Source organism: Oncorhynchus nerka, linkage group LG11, assembly GCF_034236695.1.
Source record: "Oncorhynchus nerka isolate Pitt River linkage group LG11, Oner_Uvic_2.0, whole genome shotgun sequence".
NCBI classification, from domain to species: domain Eukaryota; kingdom Metazoa; phylum Chordata; class Actinopteri; order Salmoniformes; family Salmonidae; genus Oncorhynchus; species Oncorhynchus nerka.
In genome coordinates this window covers 34,796,778-34,816,938 of record NC_088406.1, presented here as the reverse complement: position 1 = coordinate 34,816,938, position 20,161 = coordinate 34,796,778, and the positions used below count along the sequence as shown (strand labels likewise).

The 20,161-nt window shown below is 44.5% G+C and overlaps 1 protein-coding gene across 1 annotated transcript; it reads left to right on the top strand.

The window, feature by feature from the left end:
- Nucleotides 1-257: 257 nt before the first annotated feature.
- Nucleotides 258-13,748, top strand: LOC115137608 (protein moonraker-like; the record flags this gene model as incomplete). The annotated part of the gene is given in 20 exon segments (XM_065024062.1): nucleotides 258-377; nucleotides 1,734-1,993; nucleotides 1,995-2,004; nucleotides 2,121-2,376; nucleotides 2,517-2,689; nucleotides 2,792-3,013; nucleotides 3,503-3,518; nucleotides 3,521-3,738; nucleotides 4,732-4,917; nucleotides 5,032-5,178; nucleotides 5,323-5,724; nucleotides 8,886-8,908; nucleotides 9,046-9,231; nucleotides 10,113-10,155; nucleotides 10,157-10,239; nucleotides 10,830-10,836; nucleotides 10,948-11,052; nucleotides 11,055-11,108; nucleotides 12,523-12,608; nucleotides 12,743-13,748. Coding segments are annotated over 20 exon segments (2,802 nt in total), but the record flags the coding sequence as incomplete, so codon positions are not given.
- Nucleotides 13,749-20,161: the final 6,413 nt, after the last annotated feature.

Sequence of the window (20,161 nt, the reverse complement as noted above, 5' to 3'; positions counted from 1 at the left end):
CATTTTAAACCGTTTTAGCTGTGCTCGACAGCTAGCTAGCTGTCGAAGTCTATCCCGTACAAATAGTATCCTAGCTAAATATTTTAACTTTCTTTACATGATAATATTCGAAGCATATTGTACCATCTGGTTGCATGGCTAGATACGTACTGAAATGTTAAGCAAGGGTTTGCAAAATGTATCAAAGCTAACGTTAGTTAGCTATCTAGGCAGGTAGCTAGGTATACAGGCTACAGCTGATGTAGATACACCGGTAATTAGCTAGGGGATTTAGGAACAGCCATGACTGCAAACCTAGAGTTCCCGATGACCTAGGACAATCGAAAAGCTGGGTCACATTAGGTCCAAATCGAAGCACTCGGCTTTCTCAGACCCAGGTAAGATAACGTTAGCTGAAAGACATTCATGTAAACCCACATATGGTCAAATGGATTGTTAACTATCTGACCAATAAGACCACAGTTCGTAAGATTGAACCAGGCAGTATGAGACCAGATATGCGCAAACACGTTAACCCCACTAGGAAGGGCCCTGCCACCTTTCCCGTTTCCTCTCAATACATAAATTACTTCACACACAACAATGAACTGCGCCACCTGCAGAAATTCTCAGACTCTGCAAAAGCAAGTTGTATCATGAAAGGTGGCCATGCTCATCACACGGAATTAAGAGTCCTGAGAGTTATAGTGGACAATAAACTGAAGGATAATTCCCAGAGTATCTATCAAAAAGCCTAATCCAGACTACTGTTTAAGGAAGCTAATATATTTTAATGTGTGAGACAATGCTTCTCATGTTTTACAGCAGTGTAGTAGCTAGTGTTTTGTGTTATGCCATTGTGTGCTGGAAGGGAAACTTCGTGAAGGATGACTGGACAAAATCATAAAGAAAGTGATACAATCAGATGCAGTCGAGTCAATGCAAGACATGTTCATAAAAAGGCTGCAAGCTTCAACACACATGATTATGGACAATGCCACACCCACTCCACAGCACTCTAATGCAACACAGTAGCAGGTTCATCCTGCCCACACACTCCACAGAGATGTTCCCGGAGGTCCTTTTTACCCACAGTCATCACAAATGACTAATTTGTTATGCCTTTTATTTGTGTAGTTGTTGCTGTTTCCCAGGAGGATAGACAACATACTTTCTTACCTATCTTTTATGGCTATTAACGTGCAGGTGTTTTATTTAAGCAATGATGCCTGAGGGGGTTTGATATATGGCCAATATACCACAGCTAAGGGCTGTTCTTAGGCAAGATGCAACGTGGTATATTGGCCATCTGTCACAAACTCCCAAGGTGCCTTATTGCTATTATAAAATCGCTACCAACATAATTAGAGTAGTAAAAATAAATGTTTTGTCACACCCGTATACCACGGCTGTCAGCCAATCAGCATTCAGGGCTCGGTCCACCCAGTTTATAATATGTGTTTTATCATGTGTCTGTCACTGGTATGGGTCCTGACTTTGTAATTTTATTGATTGATGATGCTGAAGTGATGAAACAATTTCCCAAATTGGGATAAATAAAATACTACTGTACTCTCTACTCTCTCATGATGGATATTGAAATATAACATTTTAACGTTGTGAATGCCAGTTTATGTGGCCAGGTCATAAGTTGGACAGCCGGATGTAACGTCAACTTAGCTAGCTAGCTAAATTGGTAGCTCTGTCATTGCAACAGCAGGAATGATTCCAGTGCCACTATTGTTTTCTTTCAGTTACTCTTCAATGCAGCCATGCCTCCCAACGCCTATAACCGTGCTAGCCAAGTTGGCCCACCTGCACCCATTGTGATTGAGAAGCTGATGCCCTGGGTAGAGGATTGGGATGACCTGGATAGCACCTGCAGCTCTCTGTGTTTCTCTGCTCTGTCTGAGGTGCGTCTGCTGTCTGCAATCAGGCTGGCCAAGAGAGATCTGAGGAAGAGACGACAGGAGTCATTGAACAGCTCCCCCATCAGACCACAGCCAGAGGAGACCAGTGGAGCAGGTAAATAAGGCTCACTCCCCTTTCACTTGTACAGTTTATATCAATTTTACTCTGCGATTAATCATTCATCAACCTTTATAATCGATTATCAACCTTGATAATTTTTCAATTTCAAGCAGAAGAGGGTTTTTCCTAAGGGGAGGTCAAAGACAGAAGTGACTCGGTCTGGAGCCAAGGTGCTTGTATACACCTCCCAGAAGTATATCTCTGTACCCCCTGGGCCTGATCATGGCCTGTCCCCCCCAACCAGAGACCCAGGCCCAAGGCACACAGCCAGCCAGGAGCCCCAGACAGCACTCAGCCAGGAGGCCCGCAGACTGCAGAGAGAGCTGGCCAACTACATCCAGAGATTAGATCAGCTCACAAACAGAGGTAACTCCACATAATTAAACTTACCCATGAGTTTACCAGTCAAATCGCCATGGTCAGAGGTTCTAGGCCTGTTGTAGTGATTATATTTCTATGGGTAACACAGCTGGAGTGGCACCTTGTTGGCATACTGTGCATTCCAGGGCGAATGGTTGCAGAGCCCTTGGAGCCTGATGAGCAGCGCAGGATGGTGGTCCGCAGACAGGAACAGGCAGCCCGCTCTGCACGCATCATCTATGTGCTACAACAACAGGCGAAAGAGATCCAAGAGGATTTAGACAAACTGCGCTCACAGAAGATTGATCACACAAACAAAGTAACTCTCACTTAATAACCAAAGCTGTCATACTCTGATGAGGTTCATGATGAGGACAATGACAAAGACTAACACCCATCTCCCTCGCCTTCCTTTTCTCAGTCCAGATCGATGGACAGGTTGGCTGCTGCCCAAAGAGGGGCGATCAGGGCCATGCAGAGGTTCACTAATCAGCTGTCTGACACGTCTGAGGGTAGGATGCCCTCCCATTGTAAAGAGTTGGGCCAGCTGATCCGCCAGCTTTCTCTGTGCTCGGCCAAGGTGGAGGTGGGCCAGGGATCAGCCATCCCAGAGACTGCCCTGGACATCCTGCAGAAACTAGGGGTCAGTCATAGGCTGAGTCCCAAATGGCTCCTTATTATCTTTATAGTGCAGTACTTTTGATCAGGGGCAGGGCCAAAGGTCTCTGGTCAAAAGTAATGCACTATATAGGAAATAGAAAGCCATTTGCGATGCATCCATATATTTAATCCACCTACAGGTCACTCTCACCTCATTACACAGAAGATGGGCACCAGAACATTTCCCCAATCAACTACTGTACATCTATTGGTAATTTTTGATAAGTAGCTTCCTTATACATCTATATTAGCTTCCTTATACATCTATATTAGGTTATACAGGCAATACTCCATTTAAAAACCAAAGCTATTCAATCTAAAGAAAGTGGAAATAAATGTGCTGGAGAGCTACAAAACCATAGGTAGAGCTGAAGTATTATACAGTACATTTCATTTAGATTTTATTTGGCTTCTTTAATTTGAATGTATACAGAATATATTTGATTTTCGTGTCTCTCTCTGTGTCTCTCAGACCCTGGATACTGCTCTCAGGAGCAGGAGAGTCCAGTACATAGGAGGCACGCCCGAGCACGCAGTTCCTCCCCTGCACGCTGCCGCAGGTCTCCACATCGTAGCACGTCTCCCCCCCATCCCCGTGCACCCAGGGGCTCTGCCACCACCAGGGGTCTCAGAGGACCTCGTAGAGCAGCAGGCCCCAAGAAGTCCTTCCCTGGTGAGCAACGAGCAGGTGTTCTCATTCTAATTCTAGCTGAATGACTCAGCATTCAGAGACACTCATTATCCCAGTCAGCTGTGCTGCTGAAGCTATTTTATTAGCATTTTAATAAGGATAGCCTAATTATCTAGTCTTTTTTTTATTGGCTCATTATTCCATATCCTCATAACATCAATAACTCATGTAAATTAATTTCATACATCATTAAACCGGGAACAACCAACACAGCAAATGTGTCAGACAAATCAGCATCCCCCATCCTACGGTTGAAACCACAGTCACACAGACACAGCCGTTGATAAAATATCTGATCCAAAAATAGAACATTTATTGCGTGGGTGGAACGATTCCTGAAATTGCATTTTTAATTTGAGCGTCTCGTGTCTTTGTTGTTTACCCTGTTCTTTCATTGTGAACGAGGTAGCAGATTATTACGGTTCCCATGGCTCAGGAAATTACCTGAAGGCTTAAGTGCTGTGTGAGTTTGGGCCTCCCACCGAGCTTGAATCACGGCACCAGGGTGGAGATTAATGAGGGACTGGCTGACTGACACAAAGAGGGGAGAGCAGGGCCGGCGTCCGGTTCTCTGGTCATGGGTCTCCTGCAGGCAGCTCATTGTGTGGGTTGTTAGCTCCTACTGTGTACAGTCTCTCTGTGGGAGATATGATGCAACCACCACACACCACGAGAGGGTTTGAACTGGATAGTATGCGCAGGTCTCCTTGGCAACTAATAACAGTTCTCACTTTCAATGAACAAACCCCCTACTGTACCTTCTCCACACTACTAAACAAGCAGCAGGCAGGTGTCTGTTTGTGTGCTAGTTGGCCAGATAATTGTGTAGTCTGTCAAAGGAGCATGCAGGTGTTAAGGGCCATACATACGGGTTTGATTAGTCTTGCCAAGCACTGTAACACTTATCTGTAAGGGCCTATAGAAATGATTACGCACATAGCCTAGCTGTTCAAGTGTTTCAAAACAACATTTCAATAAAAATTGATGATGAGCCAATGTTGTGATGTTAGCAAAATAGGAGAGCGGTCCCTCAGCATCAGCAGCCACCCAGAGCCACAGAGCCTCCTCCACAGCTGGATCGCAGACAGGTGCTCAGGGCTGGCCTGGAGAGCCTGGTCCATCTTAGAGAACTCAGGGAAGGTGGGGTACAGGTCCCCAACAGTCAAGGAGGAGCTCTGCACCCCGACAGGACAAAGGTTAATTAGTACATTTTTGGCGCAATTAAATGTATTTTAATATGTCTATTAATAACGGTCTAGCCTGAACTATTTGCACTACATTTGTGTCTCTTAAACATTATCTTTGTCCAGAAGCAGGGAGCCCATGTGAGGGATGCAGGTTTACTGCAGCCAACAGTGGCTTCCAGGCTGAGAGTGGGTCAGTACCCACAGAAGGAGGCCTCTGTGCCCTGGATACCCACGCCACCTCACTCTCCTCCTAAACAACAACAACGAGTGGTGAGATCAGAGGAGAGCACTCTCTCTTGTCCTCGGGCTCTCTTTTGTAACTTACTCTTGCTGCATACTCTCCCTCTCTTACAGTCTCTCTTTTGATTGTAATTTTTTCTAATCTACTTGTTTTATGTGTCCATCTCCCCTCAGAAGAGACCAGAGCCTCGATGTCTCTTCTCCCCTCTGAAGCTCTCCTCAGGCACCTCAGAGCAGCAGCTGAGTGGTGTGGTGTCTCTCCACTGGCTTCCAGTTGAAACTCGCATCCGCTACAAGACCATGGTGCTTGCCTACGGAGCTGTGAGGGGAACGGCACCTCAGTACCTCCAGGCTCTGATCAGGCCCTACACCCAAACAAGGGCACTGCGTTCATCCACCTCTGGCCTGCTCGCCTCCCTACCACTGAGGAAGTACAGTTCCCGCGCAGCCCAGTCAAAACTGTTCGCTGCTCTGGCCCCCCAATGGTGGAACAAACTCCCTCACGACGCCAGGACAGCGGAGTCAATCACCACCTTCCGGAGACACCTGAAACCCCACCTCTTTCAGGAATACCTAGGATAGGATAAAGTAATCCTTCTCACCCCCCTTAAAAGATTTAGATGCACTATTGTAAAGTGGCTGTTCCACTGGATGTCTTAAGGTGAACGCACCAATTTGTAAGTCGCTCTGGATAAGAGCGTCTGCTAAATGACTTAAATGTAAATGTAAAATGTGTGGTGACAGCAGAGCAGGACTATTGTCTGACCTGTGATAGACAGAGACATGCCCACAACGAAGCCCTCAGGTCACTGATAATAACAATAATCTTTTCATTTAACACATAAAACATAAACCATTGGACATGGCAAACAACCTTGTGCCTTATTAGCATCACAGTTCCTTACTAGTCTCATTTATGAGGTTTTAGTTTATGTATAATACACTGCATCACCAAAACTATGTGTACACCTCTTTGTCGAACATCTCATTCCAAAATCATGGGCATTAATATGGAGTTGGTCCCCCCTTTGCTGCTATAACAGCCTCCACTCTTCTGGGAAGGCTTTCCACTAGATGTTGGAACGTTGCTGCGGGGACTTGCTTCCATTCAGCCACAAGAGCATTAGTGAGGTTGGGCACTGATGTTGGGCGATTACGCCTGGCTTGTAGTTGGCGTTCCAATTCATCCCATTGGTGTTCAATGGCGTTGATGTCAGGACTCTGTGCAGGCCAATCAAGTTCTTCCACACTGATCTCGACAAACCTTTTCTGTATGGACCTCGCTTTGTGCTCGGGGGCATTGTCATGCTGGAACAGGAAAGGGCCTTCTACCAAAATGTTTCTGCAAAGTTGGAAGCACAGAATTGTCTACAATGACATTGTATGCCGTAGCATTAAGATTTACCTTCATTGGAACTAAGGGGCCTAGCCTGAACCAAGAAAAACAGTTCCGGACCATTATTCCTTCTCCACCAAACTTTACAGTTGGCACTATGCATTTGGACAGGTAGCGTTCTACTGGCAGCTGCCAAACCCAGATTTGTCCATCGGACTGCCAGATGGTGAAGTGTGGTTCATCACTCCAGAGAACACGTTTCCACTGCTCCAGAGACCAGTGGAGGTGAGCTTTACACCACTCCAGCCAACGCTTGGCATTGCGCATGGTGATTCTAGGCTTGTGTGCGGCTGCTAGGCCATGCAAACCCATTACATGAAACTCCTGGGGAAAAGTTATTGTGCTGACGTTGCTTCCAGAGGCAGTTTGGAACTCGGTAGTGAGTGTTGCAACCGAGGACAGGCGAGTTTTACGAGCACTCGGTGGTCCAGTTCTGTGAGCTTGTGTGGCCTACCATTTCGCGGCTGAGCCATTGTTGCTCCTAGATGTTTCCACTTCACAATGACAGCACTTACAGTTGACTGGGGCAGCTCTAGCAGGGCAGAAATTTGACAAACTGACTTGTTGGAAAGGTGGCATCCTATGAAAGGCCACGTTGAATGTCACTGAGCTCCTCAGTAAGGCCATTCTACTGCCAATGTTTGTTTATGGAGATTGCATGGCTGTGTGCACAATTTGATACACCTGTCAGCAATGGGTGTGGCTGAATCCACTAATTGGAAGGGGAGTTTTGTATAAATAGTGTGTCTGTGTTATAGCTGTGTGGACTGGCAGAATGAACCAATGGAAACTGCCCAGGGAACACTTAAATTATGAGTTTGCTTGTTTTGAGTAATTAAGTCATTTAAAACCCTGATCTCAGACCTCACTTGCTGAAAGCTGCAAGCAATACTCTGATTCCAATTGAAAGTTAACCTCTCCAATAAATTAAATCTAGGCACTTGCTTGTTAGATTGGGGACATAATTTTTTTTTAAAGCACCTGATGGAAAGCAGTGCCTGCCTGCCCTAAATTCAAGTGCACTGCAACCATCTACACTAATTAAAACTTAATTAGTGCAATTGAGATCTATAATTAATCAAATGCCTGCAGCCTGATTTTGGTGGCTGACATTAGGACTGGATTTTTATTTATTTAACTAGGCAAGTCAGTTAAGAACAAATTCATATTTTACAATGACTGCCTACCCTGGCCATCCACATATGTGGATCTCTAATTGAAACAGTTCTGTCTTGTGTTGTCTTTATGTGAATGCACAGGCAAGCCTGGATTGACAGAATGACCATGCAGTGACTGAGGGACCTAATTCAGCTGAGTATCCAGTACACTAGTGTAGTACTACGTCCTGTACACACTCCCTGTCATAGCCTGGGAACAAATATACTGTTAGTCTACCCGTCAAGCTAAAAGTGGAAGGTCAAAATGTTCAGTAGTTGTGTCAAGGTACTAATTCCTCAGTGTGAAATTATGACAATTTAACACATCCCTGAAGCCCTTCAGGTTTGTGACAAGTATGAGTCTGGAAATCAATGGACAAACCATATGGCCAAGTCAGAGGGGATTCAAGTTCAAAATTCAATTCAAATGAAATGCCGCCGGTAGGGATTGCTGCCGTTTTACAGGCTGCTAATCAACTGTGCTATTTTTTTTTTGCGTTGTTTGTAACTCTTTTTTTTAAACGTATTTTCTACCTAATGTTGCTGCTAACGTCTCTGATGACCGAAAAGATTACTCACCTCAAACTGGACAAAGATTTTTCTTTAACGTGTCGCGAAGGATGTGTGGCGCAGCGGTCTAAGGCACTGCATCTCAGTGCTAGAGGCATCACTACAGACACCCTGGTTCGAATCCAGGCTGGCCATGATGAACACATGACAACCGGCCATGATTGGGAGTCCCATTGGGCAGCGTACAATTGTCCCAGCATCGTCTGTGTTTGGCCGGTGTAGGCCGTCATTGTAAATAAGAATTTGTTCTTAACTGACTTGCCTAGTCAAATAAAGGTTAAGTACGGGCCCAAATCCCCGTCATTTGCGTGAAGAAAGACAGAGAAGAAGGGGGCTGAAGTCCTGCTGCCTTCTGAGAATTCATAGGCTACTGAGTAAACCTCCACTTTACCCCTACCTACATGCAGGGTAGCCTAGTGGTTAGAGTGTTGGACTAGTAACCGGAAGGTTGCAAGTTCAAGCCCCCGTGCTGACAAGGTACAAATCTGTCGTTCTGCCCCTGAACAGGCAGTTAACCCACTGTTCCTAGGCCGTCATTGAAAATAAGAATTTGTTCTTAACTGACTTGCCTAGTTAACTCTTTTTTTAAAAATGTACAACCTCCACTACCATAGTTCCTGTGCTCAAGGAAGCGAAGGTAACATGATTACTGCCCCGTAGCACTCATGTCGGTAGCCATGAAGTGCTTTGAAAGGCATGATACCCTAGTCTCCTCCTGTACCCCCTGTTCACCCTCGACTGCATGGCCAAACACGACTCCAACACCATTATTAGGTTTGCTGATGACACAACAGGCCTGATCATCGAAAACGATGAGACAGCAGTGTTGGGCCAGGACAACAACCTCTCCCTCAGTGTGAGCAAGACAAAGGAGCTGATTGTGGACTACAGGAAAAGGAGGGCCGAACAGGCCCCCATTAACATTGATGGTGCTGTAGTGGAGCGGGTCGAGAGTTTCAAGTTCCTTGGTCTCCACATCATCATGGTCCAAACACACCAAGACAGTCGTGAAGAGGGCACGACAACACCTTTTCCTCCTCAGGAAACTGAAAAGATTTGGCATGGGTCCCCAGATCCTCAAAATGTTCTACAGCTGCACCATCGAGAGCATCCTGACCGGTTGCATCACGCATCACTGCTAGGTATGGCAACTGCTCGGCATCTGACCGTAAGGCGCTACAGAGGGTAGTGCGTATGGCCCAGTAGATCACTGGGGCCAAGCTTCCTGCCATCCAGGACCTATATACAAGGCGGTGTCAGAGGAAAGCCCCAAGAATTGTCAAAGACTCCAGTCACCCAAGTCATAGACTGTTCTCTCTGCTACCGCACCTCAAGCAGTACCGGAGCGCCAAGTGTAGGACCAAAAGGCTCCTTAACAGGCTCCTTAACAGCTTCAGCCATAAAACTGCTGAACAATTGATCAAATGGCCACCCGGACTATTTACATTAACCCCCCCCCCCACCACACACACTTTTTTTTACACTGCTGCTACTCGCTGTTTATTTTCTATGCATAGTCACTTACCCCTACCTACATGTACAAATTACCTCGACTAACCTGTACCCCCACACATTGACTTAGTACCGGTACCCCTGTATATAGCCTCGTTATTTTATTGTGTTACTTTTTATAATTTTTTACTTTAGTTTATTTGGTAAACTATTTCTTGAACTGCATTGTTGGTTAAAGGCTTGTAAGTAAGCATTTCATGGTGAGGTCTACTCCTGTTGTATTCGGCGCATATGACGAATAAAGTTCGATTTGATTTCAATAACTTATTGTAGACAGGATTCAAAGACACTATATTGTCACACCAGGCTTGCGCATGTGTGTGTGTCAGGTCTGAGGTGGGTTCTCCAACCCAGTGGGCTGAGAGAATTGAGTAGGGAGGCCCGAGGGAGACTTCAGCCTCTCTTGGACCAGGCCCAAGAGACATTTAAACTATCCCTAAAAAAAAATAAAGGGTTGTATGGACACAAAAAATAGACAATCCTTTTGTGTTTTTTCTTGCTTTTCAGCAGGCATGGGAATAAACAACTCTGTGTGTAACTTTGCTGTCACTCAATACCCACATTGTTGTTACAGAAGAAAAGCCTGGACCAAGGAAAGCTTTCCCCTCACTCAGGAATTCCACTGCCCTCAGAGGAGTGGGAAAATCAATACATCTCATTTGTAATTGAAAAATCCATACAGCTTTTACCACCATATTTGTGCCACCACAGTGAAATGAATAGGGAATTTACAGCTAGGCCTAGGGTGTACTGCTGCAGCCTTGTGTATGTGCTGAGTGACAAGACTGAGTTAGAGTAAGAGTGGTTTGTGTTAGGTAGGAGAAGGTCAGTAGTGGTGTGGTACTGAGCTTGCCCCACCTGTGTACCCCAGCAGATAGGAGCTGCTGCCTCTCAGACCCGGGACAGAAAGGCCACATCGTCACTGAGGCATCGGCTGTCTGAGCAGGCTACAGACAGAGTGAGTAGCCCTGTCATATTGTAATGATACTGACTTATATTACCAATATTTCTGTTTTTCTCAATATTTGAGTCCCAAATGCCCATAGGGCTTTGGTCAAAAGTAGTGCACTATATAGGGAATAGGGTGCCATTTCGGGAAACAACCATGAAGTGATTCCATCAAATGCATGTGATGAGCTCTGTGCTATCTACCTCCCTCTCCAGGCTGCAGAGTGCGCTGAGGTGCTGAGTGAGGCCCTGCTAGAGGAGCTGCTGGCTGATGCAGTGCTGGCCACCTGGGTGGCGGAGACAGACAGATGGAGGGTTTGGCACAGCTCCAGGCCCCCACCCTGGAGAGCATGCTGCTACGCATGGAGGAGATGGAGGTGAGCCCTGAGCATGGCCCTAAGGAAAGACCACCACACAAAGGTCAAAGGGAGTTTGAAAGGGCACCGCTAGTTAGTTTGTCATGCAAGGCCTGTGTGATGTTTGACAGCCTTGGTCAAGCTGTGCTATGGGGATACAGTGAATACACTGTCCAGTCCTGTCCGGATTTTTATTATTGTTTGGCTGAAAAATGTATTTAAATAATATACTTGTTTTATCATCATGTTTGCGGACGACAACAACGACTAGACGGCCTACAGGGAGGAGGTGAGGGCCCTCGGAGTGTGGTGTCAGGAAAATAACCTCACACTCAACGTCAACAAAACTAAGGAGATGATTGTGGACTTCAGGAAACAGCAGAGGGAACACCCGCCTATCCACATCGATGGAACAGTAGTGGAGAGGGTAGTAAGTTTTAAGTTCCTCGGCGTACACATCACAGACAAACTGAATTGGTCCACCCATACAGACAGCATCGTGAAGAAGGCGCAGCAGTGCCTCTTCAACCTCAGGAGGCTGAAGAAATTCGGCTTGTCACCAAAAGCACTCACAAACTTCTACAGATGCACAATCGAGAGCATCCTGTCGGGCTGTATCACCGCCTGGTACGGCAACTGCTCCGCCCACAACCGTAAGGCTCTCCAGAGGGTAGTGAGGTCTGCACAACGCATCACCGGGGGCAAACTACCTGCCCTCCAGGACACCTACACCACCCGATGTCACAGGAAGGCCATAAAGATCATCAAGGACAGCAACTACCCGAGCCACTGCCTGTTCACCCCGCTATCATCCAGAAGGCGAGGTCAGTACAGGTGCGTCAAAGCTGGGACCGAGAGACTAAAAACAGCTTCTATCTCAAGGCCATCAGACTGTTAAACAGCCACCACTAACATTGAGTGGCTGCTGCCAACACACTGACTCAACTCCAGCCACTTTAATAATGGGAATTGATGGGAAATTATGTCAAATATATCACTAGCCACTTTAAACAATGCTACCTAATATAATGTTTACATACCCTACATTATTCATCTCATATGTATACCTATATACTGTACTCTATATAATCTACTGCATCCTTATGTAATACATGTATCACTAGCCACTTTAACTATGCCACTTTGTTTACATACTCATCTCATATGTATATACTGCACTCGATACCATCTACTGTATCTTGCCTATGCCGCTCTGTACCATCACTCATTCATATATCTTTATGTACATATTCTTTATCCCCTTACACTTGTGTCTATAAGGTAGTAGTTTTGGAATTGTTAGCTAGATTACTTGTTGGTTATTACTGCATTGTCGGAACTAGAAGCACAAGCATTTCGCTACACTCGCACTAACATCTGCTAACCATGTGTATGTGACAAATAAAATTTGATTTGATTTGATGTGACTGAGCAGAAAGACCAGGAAGTTGTGAGGAGGCACTTTTCTACCATCACGTACTCAGACCCTCACTACTGGGACAAAGGGGACACAACTGGGGAGTAAACAGGCCAAGTAACTCCTCCGCACAGTTTTGCATGAGGGTTTGAATTGTTGTTCCTCTGGTGCACTGCAGGTGGAGATATTGTCTTAGTGCTGTTTCAGCCAGTTGAGAGCAAGGCTATCCCTCTTCCTAACTCCTTTTCCACCCCTCTTTCTCCCATCCCCATCGCTCTCTCAAGGCCCTAGAGGCCTGCTCCAAGCCAGTCTCTCCTCAGCCCGTCAGGATCACCGGGCCAACACTGAGACACACCACCACGGCTGACATTGTCCTGGAGAGCCCTGTGGAGACCGGGTGTTTTTTCATCTGGTGTTGCCAAAGCGCTCTTTTCTCTGAATAGTCCTATGCACAGAATTCAATATAACATTGTGTACTGTTACAGTATCTGTATGTTAATATTTGTAGTAATCACCATGCAATACTGCAGCCACCATCTTAGAGAAAGCTTCAAGCACTGTCTGACTTTAATGGGTTGATGTATGGACAGATGGTTTGAGAAACAGATATATATTAATAAGGAATATATGACATTATATACTGGGTGGTTCGAGCCCTGAATGCTGATTTGTCTGACAGCCGTGGTATATCAGACCATACACCACGGGTATGACAAATAATTTATTTGTACGGCTCTAATTACATTGGTAACCACTATAATAGCAATAAGGCACCTCAGGGATTTGTGGTATATGGCCAATATACCATGGCTAAGGACTGTATCCAGGCACTCTGCGTTGCGTCATGCATAGCCCTTAGCAGTGGTATATTGGCCATATACCACAACCCCTCATGCCTTATTGCTTAATTATACATTTATAATTTGTTGATGTTGCAGATTGTAGTTAATGGTTATGAGATGCTATACTGGGTGATGGGCCTTCTGCAGTCTCCTCTAAATGGGAATTAATTACAGAGGGTAATGGTGTATGACATCACTTAACCTGCTGTATTAGCTGTACCTTATCAGGCAGGAACTCATAAAGGACAATATAACGAGACAAAACTGATGCAGAACATTGATCCCCCAAATGTAAGACGGTGAGAAAGTGCCCAACAAAACCACTGTCCCAAAAACTGTCAATTACTTTATTTTGCAGTTGACGTCCATTCCAGACGATCAATAAAACGGATGGAGGTGGAACGTTGTTTATGCCTTTCCCAGAATGCACTGCTTTGTTGTGCCTCAATTCTGGCTGTTCTTCTCCACCCCTAATCTCTCCAGGCTGCGATGAGACCAAACTTAACCCCCTTCAAACCCTAACCCCCCACCACCTCACCCTCTGGCAAGACATAAAGGGAGTGCATCAGTGTGCCTCTGCCTCACTCCCCTGCCCAGAGGTATAGCTGTAGCTGCCATTGCTTAAATGACTTAGGAATGAAGGAAGAAGAAGGAGGGGAGAGAGATGAGAGCCAATGGCTGACAGGGGAAGTAAGTTGTTGAGAGTGGAGCAGAGCGCACATGCCAGCATGATGCAGTGAAAACATATTCAAGCAGCTGCACCATTAGCATATTAAAGACAGAGTAGTTCACTGTTCCTGGACCGTCTGGAGGGGCTCAGACCAACTCTTCTGTGACTCATCTCTCACTCTGTCCGTTTGCTTTTACCTATCCATCTGTAACCTATTTCTGTCTCTAAAGACCAGCAGAAACTACAACCACCACTAACTCTTTGCTGTCTGTTTTGTGGGTTGGGAGGAAGATGTGGTCAACCCAAATTCCATTCATAGCGCAGGTTATGACTTTGCCTAGTTATTTCATATGGTTTATGAGTAAAACAACACTAGCAGAACTAACTGACCATGGCTTTCTTGATTCTGCATTGGTATTGATTGGCCAGATAGCTTTACTTCTACCTCTGTGTTGTAGATACTAGCTACCTGTATCCTCCTGCCTCTATGAAGAGAGCATTAGACTCACCCAGGAAAGTCTGCCTCTGTGTCTTCCTCCCTCACAGCCCAGTGAATTAACACAGTCCAATGGGACTTCTCACCCCTGCCTGACTGGCAGGTCATTTCATTCGTGTGTTAGACAAGGAAAATGGCCTGAGCCTCTGACAGGATTCCGATAAAAAGACTAGCAGAGTGCGTCATGAAAATTCTCTCCCTTGTATTTCCCTTGCTTTGCCCCCAGTAGCTGTATAAATGAGATAATGTGTAACTGTCTGACCGAATATGAAGCCAGGTATTTTTTTGTATCGACGAGTGCACTCGTGTGAAAGCACAACACAATGATTGAATGTTGTGTCCCTGAGAATGCCGGGCAAGTTTTCATCGCATTCTATCTCATTTGCAAAGCAATAGGGATTGATTCTAAATTCCACATGGATATTGCCTCATCCCCTACAAGCACACAGAGCATGTTCAGGAGTTCTTCCCTCCAGTCTTTCTATTATCCTTGATTACGTGGAGAAAATTAGTCAGCCAAACACTCAGGGCTGAAAATGATTTTTATGTGCCAACACACAGGGAGTATTTTCTTCTTCCTTCCTTCCCAGTATGTTTCCCTGTAGGCCTGTGTTCTGAGCGCTAGCTTCAAAGGGTTGACAAAGATACAGGTGCCAATAGAGATTGATTCCATACTACACCAGGACAAAAAAAGACTATGATTTGGGGAATTTTCACTAAATGTAATCCATCGAATGGTCCTTTGGAGGAAAGATTGTTTACATGTATTTGACATTTGTATTTAAAAGCATAGTTGAGAAATAATACATTTTGTCCTTACCTTTAAGACGCCATAATGCAGCAGTCACCAACCCAGGCCTTACCTTTAAGACTCCATAATGCAGTGGTCACCGACCCAGGCCTTCTTTAAGACTCCATAATGCAGTGGTCACCTACCCAGGCCTTCTTTAAGACTCCATAATGCAGTGGTCACCTACCCAGGCCTTCTTTAAGACTCCATAATGCAGTGGTCACCTACCCAGGCCTTCTTTAAGACTCCATAATGCAGTGGTCACCTACCCAGGCCTTCTTTAAGACTCCATAATGCAGTGGTCACCTACCCATGCCTTCTTTAAGACTCCACAATGCAGTGGTCACCTATCCAGGCCTTCTTTAAGACTTCACAATGCAGTGGTCACCTACCCAGGCCTTCTTTAAGACTCCATAATGCAGTGGTCACCTACCCAGGCCTTCTTTAAGACTCCATAATGCAGTGGTCACCTACCCAGGCCTTCTTTAAGACTCCACAATGCAGTGGTCACCTATCCAGGCCTTCTTTAAGACTCCACAATGCAGTGGTCACCTATCCAGGCCTTCTTTAAGACTCCATAATGCAGTGGTCACCAACCTTTTCCTCGCAGTCAAATAGCAAGCCAAAATCTACCGCTCAGATTTATTTTTGTTGGTGTAGCACTTTCAAGGCACAGCTGAGTATAAATTGAAATAATAATTAGCAAATAATTTTAATAGTTTTTATTTTACATGGTGCTTTCAAGACAACTGGGAAATCTGGAAAAAACGAGGTCAAATCATGACATCAGTGATCTTCCAGTCTTAAAGTCGGAACTCTAGAAAGATGCCCAAGTTTTCTACTTGGAATTCTCGTTTTTCCCTGAGTTTCCAGTTGTTTTAAACGCACTGAAGTTGGAAGTCTGAGATTTCCGAGTTCCCAGTTTTGAACGCGGCATGCACAAATTCATGTTCCTATGATCAGAGAAAGTTAAATATTCCTTTATATTAAAATAGACACGGTGAACTGCTAATAATAATAATACAAACGCAAGGCTATCCATATACTGTATTTAGATACTCATTCATTGCAGCTGAAGCTCGAGTGGAAGTAGGGAGTAGGTCGTTTTATGTTTTGTAATAGTGCAAAATAAAAACGAACACATGAACTCGCTCATAAAAACAGAAGCTCTTTGTTGTCTCTGCTCATGGTTTTGAAAGTTGTGAAATCTCACATAGGCGAGTATCAAATTTAACGTGGCTGGGGTTGTGGAAGCTGTAGTGATTTGAGCTATCAAATTGGCCAGCGCAGTAGGCGCACTCGATTTAACGACAGATCTCTCTCGGCGGATTTGGTCTTTTCAGACAAATTACACTTTGCCTACCCGGTGCACAGGGCTTTTGAATCAAGTGCACCTACTGCAAACAGCGCAACATGAATAATATTAAAAAAGGAGTGCAAGCCTTTATCGTTGGCTGTTCTACAGAAATGTTTGGTGATCGACTAGACTGCCTTGAAGATCAATCAGTCGATCGCGATCGACCGGTTGGTGACCACTGCCATTTAATCTGTAGGTGTTTAGAGCAAAAATTGTTGTCATATGAAGCTTTACTGCTTGCTCTGTGTGTCACAACGCCTGGAGTAGTGGGTAATGGAGTCAAACGCAGAGAGCAGAGGATACTGGGAAAACCGGACTTTATTTCGGTTTCCAATGCTAACGCCCAAAATAACAGGCGAAATAATCACATAAATGTCCAACCCAACACAGGGCACAACCTAGACTAACAGAAAACAAGCCCGCACAAAAACAGGCGGCCTAACATGCTTAAATAGTCCTGAATAAAAAAAACAAAATAAGAGACAGGTGCAACCAATAAGACAAAACAAACAGAAAAGGAATCGGTGGCCGTTTGTAGATCGACGACCGCCGAGCGCCGTTCGAACAGGCAGGGGAGCCACCTTCCGTGGGAGTCGTGACACTGATATGAGTAGTATTTTAGTTTCAATACACTTTTTTTACATTCATGTATGAATATTGAAAACTATAAACATGAATATTGGGAAAACCTTTTTTGTTATTGTTGCAAATGTTTCTGCTGGTGATTAGCAGGATGTGCAATGATACAAGTAAAAGGAGGGCTGTAATTGGTTACATTACTATGCCAATTTTGCTGTATAATTTTGTCCATAACTTTAAAACTACCAGAGATCCCACTCTGGAACTTTGAGATGCCCGTAGAGTATATTATGTTCAACGATATATTGAAAGATAAGCCAAATCATTTTAATTATTTTTCAAAACTCATGTTTTTATTTGTGAATATTCATACATTATTGTAAACAATGTTTGTTTTTACTGAAATCAGGTACTACAGAGCAGCGGTAAAGCTTCATATGACACCAAGTCATATGGAGTCTTAAAGGAGCCTGGGTAAGGCCAAAATCTAATAAATATGCCAACTTTGATTAATTCTTTCTCAATTAAATCAGCTGTGTAGTGCTAGGGCAAAAACTCCAGGGCCCAAGTTTGGAAAAACCTGCTCTAAAGGACCATTATATGGATAACATTTTGTGAAAATCCCCAAAATCATGGTATTTTTTGGTTCTGGTTTCGTATGGAATCACTCTAGAGTGGTTTGTGTGTCTGGCTCACTGATTCTTCTCTTGGTGAGATAGTGTTTGTCTTAGAACATCTTGACATATCAAAGATACACAATTATATTTCTACATTTTTATCCTCATGTGCCACATCTAGGCAGAAATGGTTGCTGAGTGCACATCTCTAGTACTGCACTGCCAGCACTAAAATGCATATTTCTCTGGAGGGTCCTCTGTCAGCCCTCATAGTCCTGTTGTCGTTTTTCATCAAGATCACATCCGTTCTTTATATGTCAGAAGTGTTGTTCAGAGCGGAGGTGATTATTATTCCGTCTCAAGTGAAGCCCTTCTGATAACAAGAGCACACTATTGCCTGTTGGATGGCTCATATAGGAATGACATTTCTCAGATTGCTTTCTGTCTGTCTGCAACCAGCCCTCCCTCCTCAGATCAGAAGAGATGAACAGGAGCACAGGCTAATTCTATTACCAAAGTGTAGCTCCTAGCTTCAAAATGAAGATTATTCCCATATGTCTGGTGTTGTATTCTCATTTATTTTTTATTACATTCCCAACTCCAGGAAGTAGAGCCACTGAAATTTTATAGGTTGAAATATAGCCTATCCATCATATTATAATGGCCACTTCGATGCCAGGCAATACACAATCAATAGTGAAAGGAAATAATGGACCAGATGATGGTACGTAACTAGATGCTGTACTGCCTCATCAAAGTTATCTATAGCTCTGTGGTGCTTTGTCTCTGGTTGTCCTTATGCTTCTCCACATGTCATTCATTCATTTGGCCAGGTCCCTTGTAAAAGAGGTCTTCTGACCTCAATGGGACTTCCTTGATTAAATACTGAGGTGGAGCTCTGGGCCGTAGTATAACACAGTGCAGAGAGTTATAGGCTAGTTATAGACACAGTTATGCTCAATTACTACTTATGCATACTTATTGTGATGAAGTTCAAACTCCATCAGGTTTCTGCGTAAGGGATTGTTAGTGGGAAAGTGGTAAACTGATGATAAATCTAGAGAGAGGGAGAGAGTTATTGCTATCATTAGGTTAATGAAATTATGTTCTCACTCTTTTTATAGGGCAATTCACCACAGGAAGATTTACAGTGTGTTTAAAGCGCTTGGAAAAAATCCCATTTAGTATGTCAGACAGTCCCTAGAGGGGGCTAGTCATTCTATAAGGCCTGAATGGAAAGTGATAGCTAATCCGTGTGTGTGTGTGTGGACAGTTGTTGTTGTAGGGTAGAATGTATGAAAACAGTGATTAATGCTGTGGGTTTGGGAAGCGGAGAGTGGGCACAGCTGCCTATTAGTGTGCAGAGCTCAATATGTTGTGTGTGTTGTCTAAGCTTGTGATTACCCGTGTTTACAACCAACAATGCTCAGCACAGGGAGAGGGAGTCAGCAGGCCTTTCCACTGCAGACAAGACAAACACTCACCAGGGATTGGCTGCATAGCCATATGTCATAGCTTATGAAAGTAGTGCACACATCATTCAGTATGCCAATCACTCACGTACAAAAGGCATATTTCGCTCAAATGTTGTGCACAAATTTGGTAACATCGCTGTCAGTGAGCATTTCTCCTTTGCCAAGATAATCCATCCACCTGACAGGTGTGGCATATCAAGAAGCTGATTAAACAGCATGATCATTACACAGGTGCACCTTGTGCTGGGGGCAATAAAAGGCCATTCTAAAATGTGCTGTTTTCTCACACAACACAATGTCACATATGTCTCAAGTTTTGAGGGAGCGTGCAATTGGTATGCTGACTGCAGGAATGTCCACCAGTGCTGTTGCCAGATAATTTAATGTCAATTTCTCTACCATTAGCTGCCTCCAATGTCGTTTTAGAGAATGTGGCAGTACGTCCAACCGGCCTCACAACCGCAGACCACGTGTAACCATGCCAGCCAAGAACCTCCACATCCGGCTTCTTCACCTGCGGGATCGTCTGAGACCAGCCACCCAGAAAGCTGATGAAACTGAGAAGTTTTTCTGTGGATAAAAACTAATGCTGATGAGTGGGTGGACCTGGCTCCCAAGTGGGTGGGCCTATGCACTCCCAGGCCCACCGGTGGCTGCGCCCCTGCCCAGTCATGTGAATTGGGGCCTAATTCACATGATCCATAGATTAAAGCCTAATTTATTTATTTTAATTTACTGATTTCCGTATATGAACTGTAACTCAATAAAATTGTTAAAATTGTTGCATGTTGCGTTTATATTTTTGTTCAGTATACTTAAGTCGTTTTTGGG